The sequence below is a fragment of the Blennius ocellaris genome (assembly GCF_963422515.1).
Source record: "Blennius ocellaris genome assembly, chromosome: 16".
NCBI classification, from domain to species: domain Eukaryota; kingdom Metazoa; phylum Chordata; class Actinopteri; order Blenniiformes; family Blenniidae; genus Blennius; species Blennius ocellaris.
Genome location: NC_137665.1, coordinates 1,707,939 through 1,721,962, shown reverse-complemented (window position 1 = coordinate 1,721,962; position 14,024 = coordinate 1,707,939). Strand labels below are relative to the sequence as shown.

Sequence of the window (14,024 nt, the reverse complement as noted above, 5' to 3'; positions counted from 1 at the left end):
CGGCCCTGCGGTGGATGTCCATATGCTGAGCCTGGCAGGAGAGTCTGTATTAATATATAAAGTTAGAGATATGAAATGTGCGACGCAGATCAGTCGGGGGGGGGGGGGGAGGGGTGGAACACTTGTTTGCACAGGAGTAGGAAGATGCAGCGGAGTGAGCAAACAGTCTCATGTTTGCACATCATTAAAGGGGGGGGAACAAACAAACAAACAAACAAACAAACAAACAAGCCGGGAGCTGTGCCGCGCTTCACCAGCAGAGGGCGCCGAGTCACGTCTGCTTCAGTTTGTTTTGGGGTTTTTTGTTGGTTTTTTTTGCTCAAAGAGTGAAAGTTCAAAAGTTCAAAGACGGTTTGTGAGTTTCCTGAACACAAATGGAACGAAGTTACAATCCCACCATGACGGGTGGTTTGTTTTTTTTTTCATCGTGCAAGACGTTGTTTTTAACTTTCATTCAACCACAAACACTTCAGTTTATACTGGATCCTGATGGGATTGATGGGATTGATGGGATTGATTGTTTTTCTATTTTTTCGGCGCTGCATGGCTTTTCTTCTTCCTCTACCTCTACTCTTCTTCTTCTTCTTCTTCTTCTTCTACCTCTTCTTCTTCTTCTTCTTCTTCTTCTTCTTCCTCTACCTCTACCTCTTCTTCTTCCTCTACCTCTACCTCTTCTTCTTCTTCTTCCTCTACCTCTACCTCTTCTTCTTCTTCTTCTTCTTCTTCTTCTTCTTCTTCTTCCTCTACCTCTACCTCTTCTTCTTCTTCTTCCTCTACCTCTACCTCTTCTTCTTCTTCTTTCTCTACCTCTACCTCTTCTTCTTCTTCTTCTTCTTCTACCTCTACCTCTTCTTCTTCTTCTTCTACCTCTACCTCTACCTCTTCTTCTTCTTCTTCCTCTACCTCTACCTCTACCTCTTCTTCTTCTTCTTCTACCTCTACCTCTTCTTCTTCTTCTTCTTCTTCTACCTCTACCTCTACCTCTTCTTCTTCTTCTTCCTCTACCTCTACCTCTTCTTCTTCTTCTTCTTCTACCTCTACCTCTACCTCTTCTTCTTCTTCTTCCTCTACCTCTACCTCTTCTTCTTCTTCTTCTTCTTCTTCTACCTCTACCTCTTCTTCTTCTTCTTCTACCTCTACCTCCTCTTCTTCTTCTTCTTCTACCTCTACCTCTTCTTCTTCTTCTTCTTCCTCTACCTCTACCTCTTCTTCTTCTTCTTCTTCTACCTCTACCTCTACCTCTTCTTCTTCTTCTTCCTCTACCTCTACCTCTACCTCTTCTTCTTCTTCTACCTCTACCTCTTCTTCTTCTTCTTCTTCTACCTCTACCTCTTCTTCTTCTTCTACCTCTACCTCTTCTTCTTCTTCTTCTTCTACCTCTACCTCTTCTTCTTCTTCTTCTTCTTCTTCTTCTTTTACGCTTCCATGAAGTTGCATTACCGCCAGCTCGTCCATACCATTCCCACCGCTCAAAGAAAGAAAGAAAGAAAGAAAGAAAGAAAGAAAGAAAGAAAGAAGGAGCCACAAATAACCTTAAATTTAATTCTTACAGGTTTTCTTTGCTGTGATGCAGAGAATATAACATGAAAGTGTCGATACCTTAAACAGCTGCTATTGAAAACCGACTACAATCTCGATACAGTCGATTTTCACAAAATACACTGAAATGCCAAACAATCTGCCTGTTTTTGAAAAAAAAACGAACCTTTGAGGTTCATGTTTGCTCGCAGTGATCGCAGGTCTCTTTTGTCTGCTACTCCGAAGAAATCTGCTTCTCAAAATCAATGTTTCCTTTGAATTTTTAATTCACAGTTTACGTCCCTCTGGTTGGTGTTTGACAGGTCTGATCTAAAAGGAAATGGTGTGGATAAAACCTCTCTGGATTTTGATAGAAGGCTACCATCTATCTTAAAAATGACTTTAAAAAAACCACAGTTTTAACCTTTTCCGAATCTGAAACGTGGGACTGTATTATCGAGACACACTGCAAAAGTTACCCCATAGCATTAAAAGAGTGTATAGATATTTTCTATTTCCCAAACTGTCCTTCCGTACTACAGGAGATTGATATAAATACAAGAAATACTTAATAATTCATGTAACATTGCACCATAATCGCCTCCAGGAGGGGCCATTCCAGCAGATTTGAGTTGATGAAACAAACAAACAAACAAACATTGTGGGACTTTCATGCGGAGAAGTTTCAAATCCAGAGTTTTTCCCACTTGTGCAGCCAGATTCCCCTTCTGACCCGCTGCAGCGCGACTCCACCGTCATCCTGCAGCGTTTGTTCATCATTTACACATTTTAGTCCTTGAAATCAGAGGCGCAGCGACAAACTGTTTCCGGTGGTTTCATCTCTGATCACAGGTACAATTCTTGTCTCTGTTCTGTTTTAACTGAACATGCATGAATCAAAATGAATAGATGAGTTTGGTGCTTTGTGACAATTAAAGCTTCTTGTGAGCCGCTGCGATTCCCTCCCTGGATTTGATGAAATGGTAAAAAAACAAAAACAAACAAACTGCAGACTCTCCAGCAGAAAATGGTTGCAGCCTCGTCTCTTTGCACTGTGAAGCTCCAGTGTGTGAGATTTGAGTCTCCATCTGATGCAACTCTGTTAATAATCCAAAGTCTCGTCTTCTTTTTCCTCCAGTGGAAATGGAACCCTCACCCTCCTCGCCCTCCCTCGCTCCCCTCGCTCCCCCTCGCCCTCCCTCACCCTCCCTCGCCCTCTCTCGCCCTCCCTCGCCCTCCCTCACCCTCCCTCGCCCTCCCTCGCCCTCCCTCGCCCTCCCTCACCCTCCTCGCCCTCCCTCGCCCCCCCCTCGCCCTCCCTCACCCTCCCTCACCCTCCCTCGCCCTCCCTCGCCCTCCCTCACCCTCCCTCGCCCTCCCTCGCCCTCTCTCGCCCTCCCTCGCCCTCCCTCGCCCTCCCTCGCCCTCCCTCACCCTCCCTCGCCCTCCCTCACCCTCACTCGCCTCCCTCGCCCTCCCTCGCCCTCCCTCACCCTCCCTCACCCTCCTCGCCCCCCTCACCCTCCCTCGCCCTCCTCACCCTCCTCGCCCCCCCTCGCCCTACCGCGCCCTCCCTCACCCTCCCTCACCCGCCCTCCCTCGCCCTCCCTCGCCCTCCCTCAGTCTCCCTCGCCCTCCCTCATCCTCCCTCACCCTCCCTTGCCCTCCCTCGCCCTCCTTCGCCCCCTCTCACCCTCCCTCGCCTCCCCTCGCCCTCCTCACCCTCCTCGCCCTCCCTCGCCCTCCTTCGCCCCCTCTCACCCTCCTCGCCCTCCTTCGCCCCCTCTTACCCTCCCTTACCCTCCCTCGCCTCCCTCACCCTCCCTCGCCCTCCCTCGCCCTCCTTCGCCCCCTCTCACCCTCCCTCGCCTCCCCTCGCCCTCCCTCACCCTCCCTCGCCCTCCCTCGCCCTCCCTCGCCCGCCCAAATCCACACAGTCATAAAAACGGAAGTTGTGGACTCACAGGAAATGTCAATGGCTTTGCACTGAGGACAAACTGGGCCGTCGCTTCCAGGGGGAGAAATGTGGGAGAAAAATTCCACAAAACCCGCCTCCGGCTAAAAAAAACAACAACAACAACAAAAACCAACTAAATATTTCGACAAATACAGTTGTGTTTGTGCCGAACGTTACACATATTTGCTGTGTGTTTTCAACATGAAATATTAGGATGAGAACAAAGTGCATTAACATTTTAATGCGCCTTAATTCTCTGGTGTGTGTGTGTGTGTGTGTGCGTGCGTGTGTGCGTGCGTGTGTGTGTGTGTGTGTGTGTGTGTGTGAGGAGAGTCTGAAGCAGCGCTACTCTCCCAACAATGAAAGAAGCCGTATTCCCTGGAAAACAGTCTGCAGAATAACTCATCATGCAGCCGTCTTTAGTCAATTACAATAATTATCAGCCCCCCCTGGGCCCCGTGAGCAGCGATTGAACTTACCAAGGCTCAAAATGTTTATTATCTCTGGAGGAGACTAATTAGCGCTGCGGCGCAGGTAGCCAAGTCAAGGGCGGCCATTATTCAAACAAATAAACATGCGGTTTAATTTTCGTCTTAAGTTTAATGGTTGAGTTCGAGCCGCGGGAGAAGGTCAAGATGGAGTCGGGGGGTGTGGGGGGGGGAGAGGGGGGGGGGGGGGGGGGGGGACAAAACTCTACATGCATGATAATAACCTGAAGGTTTCTCAGGACTCGGGTTAATGTGAGAAATGGTATCGTAACGCGTCTTTTTAAAATGTTTGCTTCCGAAAAGTTTCACGTTCTGAAAACGACGGCCATTTAACAGCAGCGCCACTAGAGGGAGCTGTTGTTTCCTGTCGTCAAGGACGGGAGGAAACATTCTAGTGCAGTGTTTTTCAACCTTTTTTGAGCCAAGACACACTTTTTTGTTTGTAAAAATCTGGAGTCACACCACCACCACCCGAAAATGTTAAAAAGTTAAACTGTGTAGCCTCTATTAACAATATAAAGTCTTTCTCATCAAAGTTTTATCAACAGGAATCCAGTAAATCCAGAAAGCAAGGACTTTTTTTAATAGTGCCTCCCTCAGTGTGAAACCTGGACCTGATGGATGAAGAGCTGAGATCCTGGTTTTCAAAAACTTCTCCATCACTGTCACTGACACAGTACTTTGATACAAGATGGTAGCAGGAGGTGGAGATGAACCACACTGACGTCTGTCACTTTACATTTCACCGGCAAAGTTCTGTGCTGCCCTCTAGTGGTGAAGAGTATTTATACAGGATTACTCTGCAACACACTGTCGCTGTGAGAGCAAATGTTTTTTTTAGAAAAAAATGTGAAATTGGATCATTTCCCACGGCTCAGCTGACGATCTGGAGGAAACACCAGTGTGCCGCGGCACCGCGGTTGAAAAACACTGTTCTGGTGGACAGACCGAGTTGGATTGTTACCACAGTGACTGTCAAAATAAAAGTACCAATGCGCAGTGGCGGCGTTTCCGCCTTCTGTCGTCGACATCTTGACGTAGTGTTTTTTTTCTCCCCCCCCAAAAATCGACGCCCTAACCCTAACCACAGTGAAACTTTTCCATTTTGCGCTTTTCACTGCGTAGAGGGATGTGAATGATTTGGGTTCAGCCGCAGCGTTTACGGCGTGACGTAGGTTTTACACATTCACCCCCCCCCAGAAGGCTTCCTGTAGTTGTGACGTTGTGTGAACGGTTCTGAAGATGGGATTTGAAATGAATGCGGTAAAAAAGATCTCCACTGGTTGGAGCTCACGCTAATTGGTTTTCTTGTGGTCGGCAGATTCCTTGAAGTCAAAGCGCTTCCACCACTAACGGAGCATGAGCGATACAAACTGCAGCATAACCGGTCGAAATGCAGCGTGGCTGATTCAGAAAATCAGACAAATAACACTAATGACACTGAGTCAGAGCTTCGGGCTGGTTTTCATCATTTTCTCCCTCGCCCTCCCTCGCCCCCCCTCACCCTCCCTCGCCCTCCCTCGCCCTCCCTCGCCCTCCCTCGCCTCCCTCGCCCTCCCTCGCCTTCCCTCACCCTCCTTCGCCCTCCCTCACCCTCCCTCACCCTCCCTCAGCCTCCCTCACCCACCCTCCCTCCCTCGCCCTCCCTCGCCTTCCCTCACCCTCCTTCGCCCCCTCTCACCCTCCCTCGCCCTCCCTCGCCTTCCCTCACCCTCCTTCGCCCCCTCTCACCCTCCCTCACCCTCCCTCACCCTCCTTCAGCCTCCCTCACCCACCCTCCCTCGCCCTCCCTCGCCCTCCCTCACCCTCCCTCCCTCGCCTTCCCTTGCCCTCCCTCCCTCACCCTCCCTCACCCTCCTTCGCCCCCTCTCACCCTCCCTCGCCCTCCCTCACCCTCCCTCGCCCTCCCTCACCCTCCCTCGCCCTCCCTCGCCTTCCCTCACCCTCCTTCGCCCCCTCTCACCCTCCCTCACCCTCCCTCACCCTCCCTCCCTCGCCTTCCCTCGCCCTCCCTCCCTCACCCTCCCTCGCCCTCCCTCACCCTCCTTCGCCCTCCCTCACCCTCCCTCCCTCGCCTTCCCTCGCCCTCCCTCGCCCTCCCTCCCTCACCTTCCCTCGCCCTCCCTCGCCCCCCTCGCCCTCCCTCACCCTCCCTCACCCTCCCTCACTCTCCCTCGCCCTCCCTCACCCTCCCTCGCCCTCCCTCGCCCTCCCTCACCCTCCCTCGCCCTCCCTCACCCTCCCTCGTCCTCCCTCGCCCTCCCTCGCCCTCCCTCGTCCTCCCTCGCCCTCCCTCGCCCTCCCTCACCCTCCCTCGCCCTTCTGTCTGCCTGTTGCCCAGAAAATCAGAAAAATAACACTAATGACACTGAGTCAAAGCTTCGGGCTGGTTTTCATCTTTTTTTTTTAATAAGTTGTAGTGAAAAAAATAGCGAGGAGGGAAAAAAAAGGGATTAAATTTTTTCTTTTGAAAGCACAAAGTTTGTCAGTAGAAAAAACAAAACTGCATGAAAGTAAGAAAAACACTTGTGATGTTTTTTTGTTTTTTTCTTCACTTAGGAAACATAATAGAAATTAATCTGCATATAGTTTCTCTGGACCTTGAAACTCACAGCGACTTGGTGGAACTGGAAGCGAACAAATGAAACACAAACAGCGAGGACGTCCCATTATTTGCAAGTTTGCAAAGTTTCTCCAGTTTTCTCAGGTTGTTTCCTGTCGTCACGCGTGACCGGCTCCAGCGCCGTCAGCGACGTATAGAGTCGGGACAAGTCGTTTCTATAGCAACATTCAGACGAAGGGCTACGGACACTGCTTTACAAGGGAAAATTAAAAGAAATAAAATAAAAAATAAAACTGGTTTACATTGTACAAAGACAGAATAGAACACATATAGTAGTATATTTCTAATATTTACACAGTTTCTGGTTTTGCTGAGAAACAGAAAACTAGAGAGAAGCTGAGGTTTATTTAAAAAAAAAAAAAGACTGCGTTTTTTTAAATTTTTTTATTTTAACTTGTCATTCTGACAACGAGCACAAGATGGCAGACTTGATGCTGCCCAGTACTTCGCTTTCCTTTCCAGTTACATCAGGTCTTCTGCATTTGTTCGAAAGAAAATGAGGCGGAAACAAAAGAAAAGAAATTAATACAATATAAGCAGTAAATAAAGTTAAAAAAAATTAAATAAAAAAAAGCGCTATTTTGCGTAAAAACCTCAAAAGGCCAGCAGTCAAAGGACGCGATCTGAACGTTCAAGCTTGACTTGGTGCCACATGACGTCATGCTGCTGGTTCTCATGTAAAGCAGGCGGCGGATGCCAGAGCTCAGCATGTGTGCGAGGGTGTGCGCGGAGGCGTCGGGAGCGCGGGGGGGGTGGGGGGGGGGGGGGGGGGTAAGTTTGTGTGGTGCCATGCGCAATCTATTCCATTCTACACCCACACACAGCTAAACTAACTACTGTAACAACAAAAAAACAAAAACCAACCAAAAAAAAAATTGCAAGGAGGGAAGGTTTTTTTGTTGTTGTTATTGTTGTTGCAAGAGTAAACAAAGCATGAAATTCATGCGCACCTGTCAGATTTTACGCGCCGGTAAAACTATTGTCAGGATGATTTGACCCCACTTGTCCTCCATCTGGGGGAGTTTGACAGGCGCCATCAGAGAGAGAGAGAGAGGGGGGGGGGGGGGGGGCTCCTTGTTTCTTGACGTGTGAACAGCTGGGGCCTTCTGTGTTGTGACTCCCGCCGCCACATCTGGCGCGCGCGTGTCGCCTGCCCGCGAGCGCTCGCGGGCCGTGCCGCGTTTTCGAGTCACCCGTCACCCGCCACATCTGGGGCGGGGGCGCGCGGCTGCAGCTGTCGCGCTCTTCACACGTCTGGACCCCAGCCGTCCCGCAGACGCCTCGCTGTCACTCCGGGTTACCTGCAGGCCCACCTCACCGGCGGCGGGGGAGTGCGAGACGCGCTCGGGCGGGCAGGCGGGCGGGCGCACACCGTGTCTGTGTGTGTGTGTGTGTGTGTGTGTGTGTGTGTGTGTGTGTGTGTGTGTGTGTGTGTGTGTGTGTGACACCGGGTACATGTCTCTCCTCGGGGCCGAGGCTCCAGTTTTCACACCTCTCAGTTAAAAACACCCAGAAACTCACACCAGCAGTCACACACACAGTCTATCTGCGGGTCAAAGACTCAAAATGCAGCAGGCACACAAGAAATACACAATGTGTGTTCTAAAGGACATAAAAGAACATATACTAGTAAAATATGACAGAACAGAGACGCATAACATCGAACTCAGCGTCACACAAGTGGGTAAAAACAGGATGAAATGATGAAATGATGAAAAAAAAGCCACATATTTACCCAGAAATGTTAAAACAAGTGGCTCTACAGGAATATTCTGGAGAAGTATTCACACAGGCGTAGAAATGGAAAAGATGTCTCATCTATATACAATGTCTATGTGAAAATGTGGGATCAGTTTGTCATTTTAATGCCTTTCGGTGAAGTTGCATTGAAGATAATGTTCTTTTTACAGTTTTTTCCCCCACTTGGATTAAATATCCAAAGTTTTCTTGCAAAACTAAAGCCCCGTTTACATGAAATTGCTTCAAGTGAAAACTCCTAATTTCAGAAAAGTTTCATTTCCACACAGCAACGTTGTGAAAACAATCCCACAAGCAGACAGACGTTGTATTTCTCGTGTCTTCAGGGACGTCGCATTGGAAATATGAGCCCAGTCGAAGTTTGTTGGAAGCAAAACATTGTGGAAATGTTACGAGAGGAGCAACGAAAAGAGGAAAAAGTAGAAAGAGTAGTGTTTTGTTTTATTTTTTTATATATAGATTTGAGCTGGAAATCAAAAACTGTGTCGTAGTTAAAATCCCAGAAGGACGTCTGGTGTTAAAAACTAAGTCAGTCAATAGTGCAACGAGTGTATTTGTTGACCCCTGTAAAAAAAAGAAAAGAAAAAAAAAAGCAATTAAAACAGATTTTTTTAACACGTATGTCTGGATACGACCTTGATTTTACATCGATTCCATGCAGATTCACTGGAAACTTAATTGTGACTCATCGTCACCAACTTCTCCCTCCATTTAAAACATGTCTTGGCCTTGAAATATAATAACCTTCATCACAAAAATAACAACAACAAAACAAACCCCAGGAAAACTTAACAATTGGATTTCGTGAGAAAACTTTGAGGCCCATGAACCTTTAAAATGGAGGTTAAATAGTGGAACAATACTTTTAACGATTGATTAGATTGGCAGATAATTGAGCTTCAGTTTACCTGAAATGTTTATCGACCTGCCTTTTGTAATAGAGGGTGATTATATATTTATTTATTTCACCCTTATTACTTCAGCTGTATTCAGGTTCTTTTGTGTTTCATTTAAAGTTTGTCGACGGGAAAAAAACATTATTTCACACAACCAACCAAAGTGAAATAAACTTCTAATCCCGTCCCTCATCATCAACTTTGTGCAAGAGGTTTTACATTTCCTTCACAAAAAGCTGGACATGTGTTTAGTTAAGCTCCACAGGCCTCTCGCTGTGAGTGCTGATCGAATACCACTCATTCACATACGTCACAATAAAAGCGTGGGATGAAGGGAGACGTCAGAGCAACAGGATAAAAACCACAGGAGATAAAAGACACATCAGCGTTTTCAAAAAGTTCCACCTTGGGACTTCTCAAACCCCGCACCGCCACGCCTCATTAAGACAGTCAGCCACGCTGGGATCGTCGCATTTCAAACAATTATTGACCCATTTTAGTGTTTTTAAGAGTCAAAATATGACAAGAAGGCCGTTGCTCGGCTAATCCCCCGCCGGAGGGCTTTATATTTTCTCACAAAGCCAGCTCTAAGGCAGCACACTTGGTACACTAGAGGGTGTTCCATGGGTCCTAGTAGATAATTATGTAGAATCTGAAAGGTCTTCTTCATAAGCTATGTCAAAATACGTCTCCAGAGCCCAAAAGGTGTTTTTATGCACTTAGTGACCCTGTGAACTACTTAATATGTTAATTAGGTCAAGGTGCCCCTTCCCCCCACAGGGAGTCTCCATGTGTGAAGTTTGGTGACTGTGGGCCCAGGGGTTGCTGAGAAAGAAGGAGAAACATTCATATGATAATACATGTACTGTGTAACCATGGCGAGCAAACATCATTTTAAGCACTTCGTGACCCTGTGACCTACTTAATATGCAAATTAGGTCAAGATCACCATAGCATCCCTTCCCCCTCTGAGATGTATCCACATGTGAAGTTTGGTCACTGTGGGCCCAGGGGTTGCCGAGATATAGGTAGAAACGTTCGAACGGACGGACGTACGGACGTACGGAGACTGTTTCAAGATCCCCCTTCGGGGCCTATCGGCTACGGCGGGGGATAAAAATAAATGCAGTTTCAAAAAGTTTTTTTCATAAAATTTACCAAAACTTAGAAGCAATGACGGATACATCTCATAAAATCTTATAAAGTCTTCATTTAACTGCATGTTTTCTGGCCTACGTGCACGAGAAACCATAGAATTCAGTGTAAATGTTCATTTCAGCGAGAAAAAACCCCCCAAAAATTCCCAGAATCAGATGGATTTTTCTGTCCTGATGGGTTTGATTGCAATTTGTTTTACCAGAAAAATCTGGAATATGTTTTCCGAAAACAACCAGAAAAAAAAAAGAGGATCATTTAATGAAATAATAAAGAACAAAAAAAATAATTGATGATGGGGTTGGAAGGAAACAAAAAGCCTCCCACGGAGAGAAATTAATCTCCGGTAGCGTCTCACATCTCCTCCGTCTTGATCTCCGTCACTGCAAAGAGATGTGCAAAAACCAAAAAGGAAGAAAAAAAGGAAAAAAGGAGGCGACTTGGGAGTGAGACGGTGTACGACTGGGTGGAGCGCGGCCAGTCCTGCACCTCCGCATCAGAGCAACATGCTTCTCCACCCCAAAGCCCTCCACCACTGAAGAATCTCCACTCTAATTAACTGAGATTACAGCAATTAGCAGACCATTAATCACACCCTTATTAGTTTAGCCAGGCAGAGAGAGAGGGAGAGAGAGGGAGAGAAGGAGGGAGGGGAGGAGTGAGGAGAGGGATGGAAAGATGGAAAGTGCAATCGGATGGGAAAGTGAGGAGGAGGAGGAGGAGGAGGAGGAGGAGGAGGGGGGGAGGAAGAGGTTCTCCTCTCGGCAGTGATTTCACACTGCCTTCTGTTTCTCGTAGTGAAGCTTCAGGAGCAAAACAATGCTTGGCTGGTTGTCTGTGCAGTGTGTGTGTGTGTGTGTGTGTGTGTGTGTGTGTGTGTGTGTGTGTGTGTGTGTGTGTGTGTGTGTGTGTGGCCGTGTTCTTTCAAATTGATGGAGACATCAACCTCATTGCCCTCAGACAGACAGATGGATGCATGAATGAACGGCGCAACAGGCAGACAGAAGATTAAGGAGCTCACATGAAGAACCACAAACACAACGCATATATATATGTATATATGTGTGTCTGTTTGTGTGTGTGTGTGTGCGTGTGTGTGTGTGTGTGTGTGTGTTTAGGTTTGACTTAAGGTTACAGAATAAACAAGTCCAGCTCAGTTCATGTAATAAAAAAACATCGATTTTGTGTTTTTTTTTGCTTTGTGAATCTTTTACATTTACGTGGCGACGTCTTGGAAACGACGCCTGTTTCCACAGAAACAAACAAACAAACAAACAAACAAAAAAAAAACCATAAAGTGAGTATGCCAGGCCATGACTTTTTTTTTTTTTTTTTTTTTTTTTTTTAACTACTGTGATTCCTCTGTTTCCACGGAGACGGAGCGTTTCTTTTTTTTAGTTTTTTTTTCCCCCCCCCCGAAAAGTTCCACCTTGGTTGTAAACAAATTTTCGAAATTTCCAGTGGCTCCGAGCGCCGTTGCCGTGGAGACGGAACCTTAAAACACCATGAAAGCTAACGAACGGCACTAAGAGAGAATGGTGACGTGCATTTTATACATATATATATATATATATATATATATATATATATATGTGCAACAGACAATATATTTAGACATATATTTAAAAGAAATGATTAAATCACGCCAGCAGAAGCACAAACTTACATAGAATGTGTATAATATGCACAAACCAAACCCATAAATAACCAAGAACAGAGAGACGAGGACGGAAGGCAGGATGATAATGATGTACGCAATGTCGCCGTGGCAACGCCAACCAGGGTGAAATCGTGACATTTTAGGTGGAAGCATGTTTCAAAAGGTAAATAATAATTAGTTTAAGGTTAAAAAAACGTGTGTGTGTGGGATTGGAAACTGTGGTCACCCTCACAGAGCATCTTCACCTCTCCAGCTCAAGACGTGTTTAAAGGTGAGACGGAATTAAATTGGGTTTAATTCAAGGAGCCGGTGAGACGATTCGGCATGGCGGCTGAATTTAGGGAAAAAAAACAAAAAAAAACAACAACCAGCAGAAAATGAATGGAAGTGAAGGCAATGTCCTCAAACGGCATGAAAACAGTAGTGTGTGTGTGTGTGTGTGTGTGTGTGTGTGTGTGTGTGTGTGTGTGTGTGTGTGTGTGTGTGTGTGTGTGCGTGGGTGGCAGAGTGTGAGTTTGGGTTGGCACAAGTGCCGCTGGTATGTTAAAGCGTTGAGGTTGTGTGTGTGTGTGTGTGTGTGTGTGTGTGTGTGTGCGTGTGTGTGTGTGTGTGTGTGTGTGTGTGTGTGTGTTAAGGAAAGAGTGAGCATAAAAGCAGCTTCAGACCCCGGTTTTCGAAAACATGCTTGTATCTGATTGCCCCCCCCCCCACCACACACACACACACACACTATACACCCCCCCCCCCTCAAAAAAAAGAAAAAAAAAATCCCCCTCCCCCATTCAACTTGCCCCCCCCCCCCCACACACACACACCGTCAGCGAGCGGGGTCAAATGTTATTCCCTCCTCGTTGTCACGGTTGCCAATCACCTCACATTCAGTAGCAACTGTTTCCACGGCAACGGAGAGATCCGGGGTTGCCAGGCACCGAGAGCAATGCATGCGATTGTTACTTATTTATTTAATTCTATCTTTATCTATTTGTTCATTCTCAACGCGTCCGGCGCTCGCGCTTCACGTGCGCACCTGCCACGCACACACACACACACACACACACGCACGCACGCACGCACGCACGCACGCACACACACTGGATCCTTGCGCCGACAAGCTCGCCCATCTGCATCGACCACAGGTGCGACCGGATGACAAACAGTGATTATCGCGGCGACGAGGATCCTAATCTGAGCCCTGCTCTCCGCCTGGCCTCGCGCTCCCGCCCCGTCTCATCTGCCACGTCTCCCCGGAGCGCCGATAAAGACTGGGCCCTAATGAGAGGCTCTTATTGCTCTGTGGTTCCCTCCCTCTGTCCCACCATCCACCCCGACATCCACCCTCCGTCCTCCCTACCTGCAGCCCCTCTCCTCCCCCCTCCCCCCCCCCCCTCTCTCTCTCTCTCTCTCTCTCAGATCCCTGCACCAGACCCGTTTTGTTTGTCTGGGTAAACATCGCAGGGTAATTGTCACGGAGTGACCCATCGAGGAGGAAATTAGCCCAAGACATACGTATTCATGCGGGGGTCTATTGTCTCTGTTTGCTTTATTGCAGAGGCGGGAGTATAAGGGGGATGGTGGGGGAGGGTGGGGGAGGGGGGGAGGTGAGGGGAGGGGGGGGGGGGTTCAGCTGCCTCCGATCACGGTCAACTCACAGACGTGACGTCGGCCATGTTGGCGGTTGCCGGACAGAAAGGGTGTCGGATGTGGACGATGTGCGTCTGCAGGTACGGTTCAGAGATAAATTCCATTTTTCCGGCGGATCCAAACGTCTCCCCGCGTGTTTCTACGAAGTTTCGCCCTCCAAAAGTGACTCGAAACGCGAACGATTTGTACCGCTTAAACACCAGACGACCGAATTGCTTACGTCAGAACTTTTGCACTGGCAAGCGAAGGTTTGTGTCTGGGATCTAGGTTCGTTCTCACGTTTTCGTAAAGTTGCTCCCTCAAGTGACGAGATTGCCGGCGGTGAAAG

At 47.8% G+C, this 14,024-nt stretch overlaps 1 protein-coding gene across 1 annotated transcript in view; it reads right to left on the bottom strand.

Moving 5' to 3' along the window:
• Nucleotides 1-13,695: 13,695 nt before the first annotated feature.
• Nucleotides 13,696-14,024, bottom strand: part of plppr2a (phospholipid phosphatase related 2a) — a gene marked incomplete at both ends in the record, with an annotated part of 40,811 nt that continues 40,482 nt past the window's right edge. Inside the window, one exon of the mRNA XM_080511856.1 lies at nt 13,696-13,887. Coding sequence (XP_080367982.1) covers nt 13,696-13,887 — 192 coding nt within the window. The remainder of the gene's footprint in view (nt 13,888-14,024) is intronic.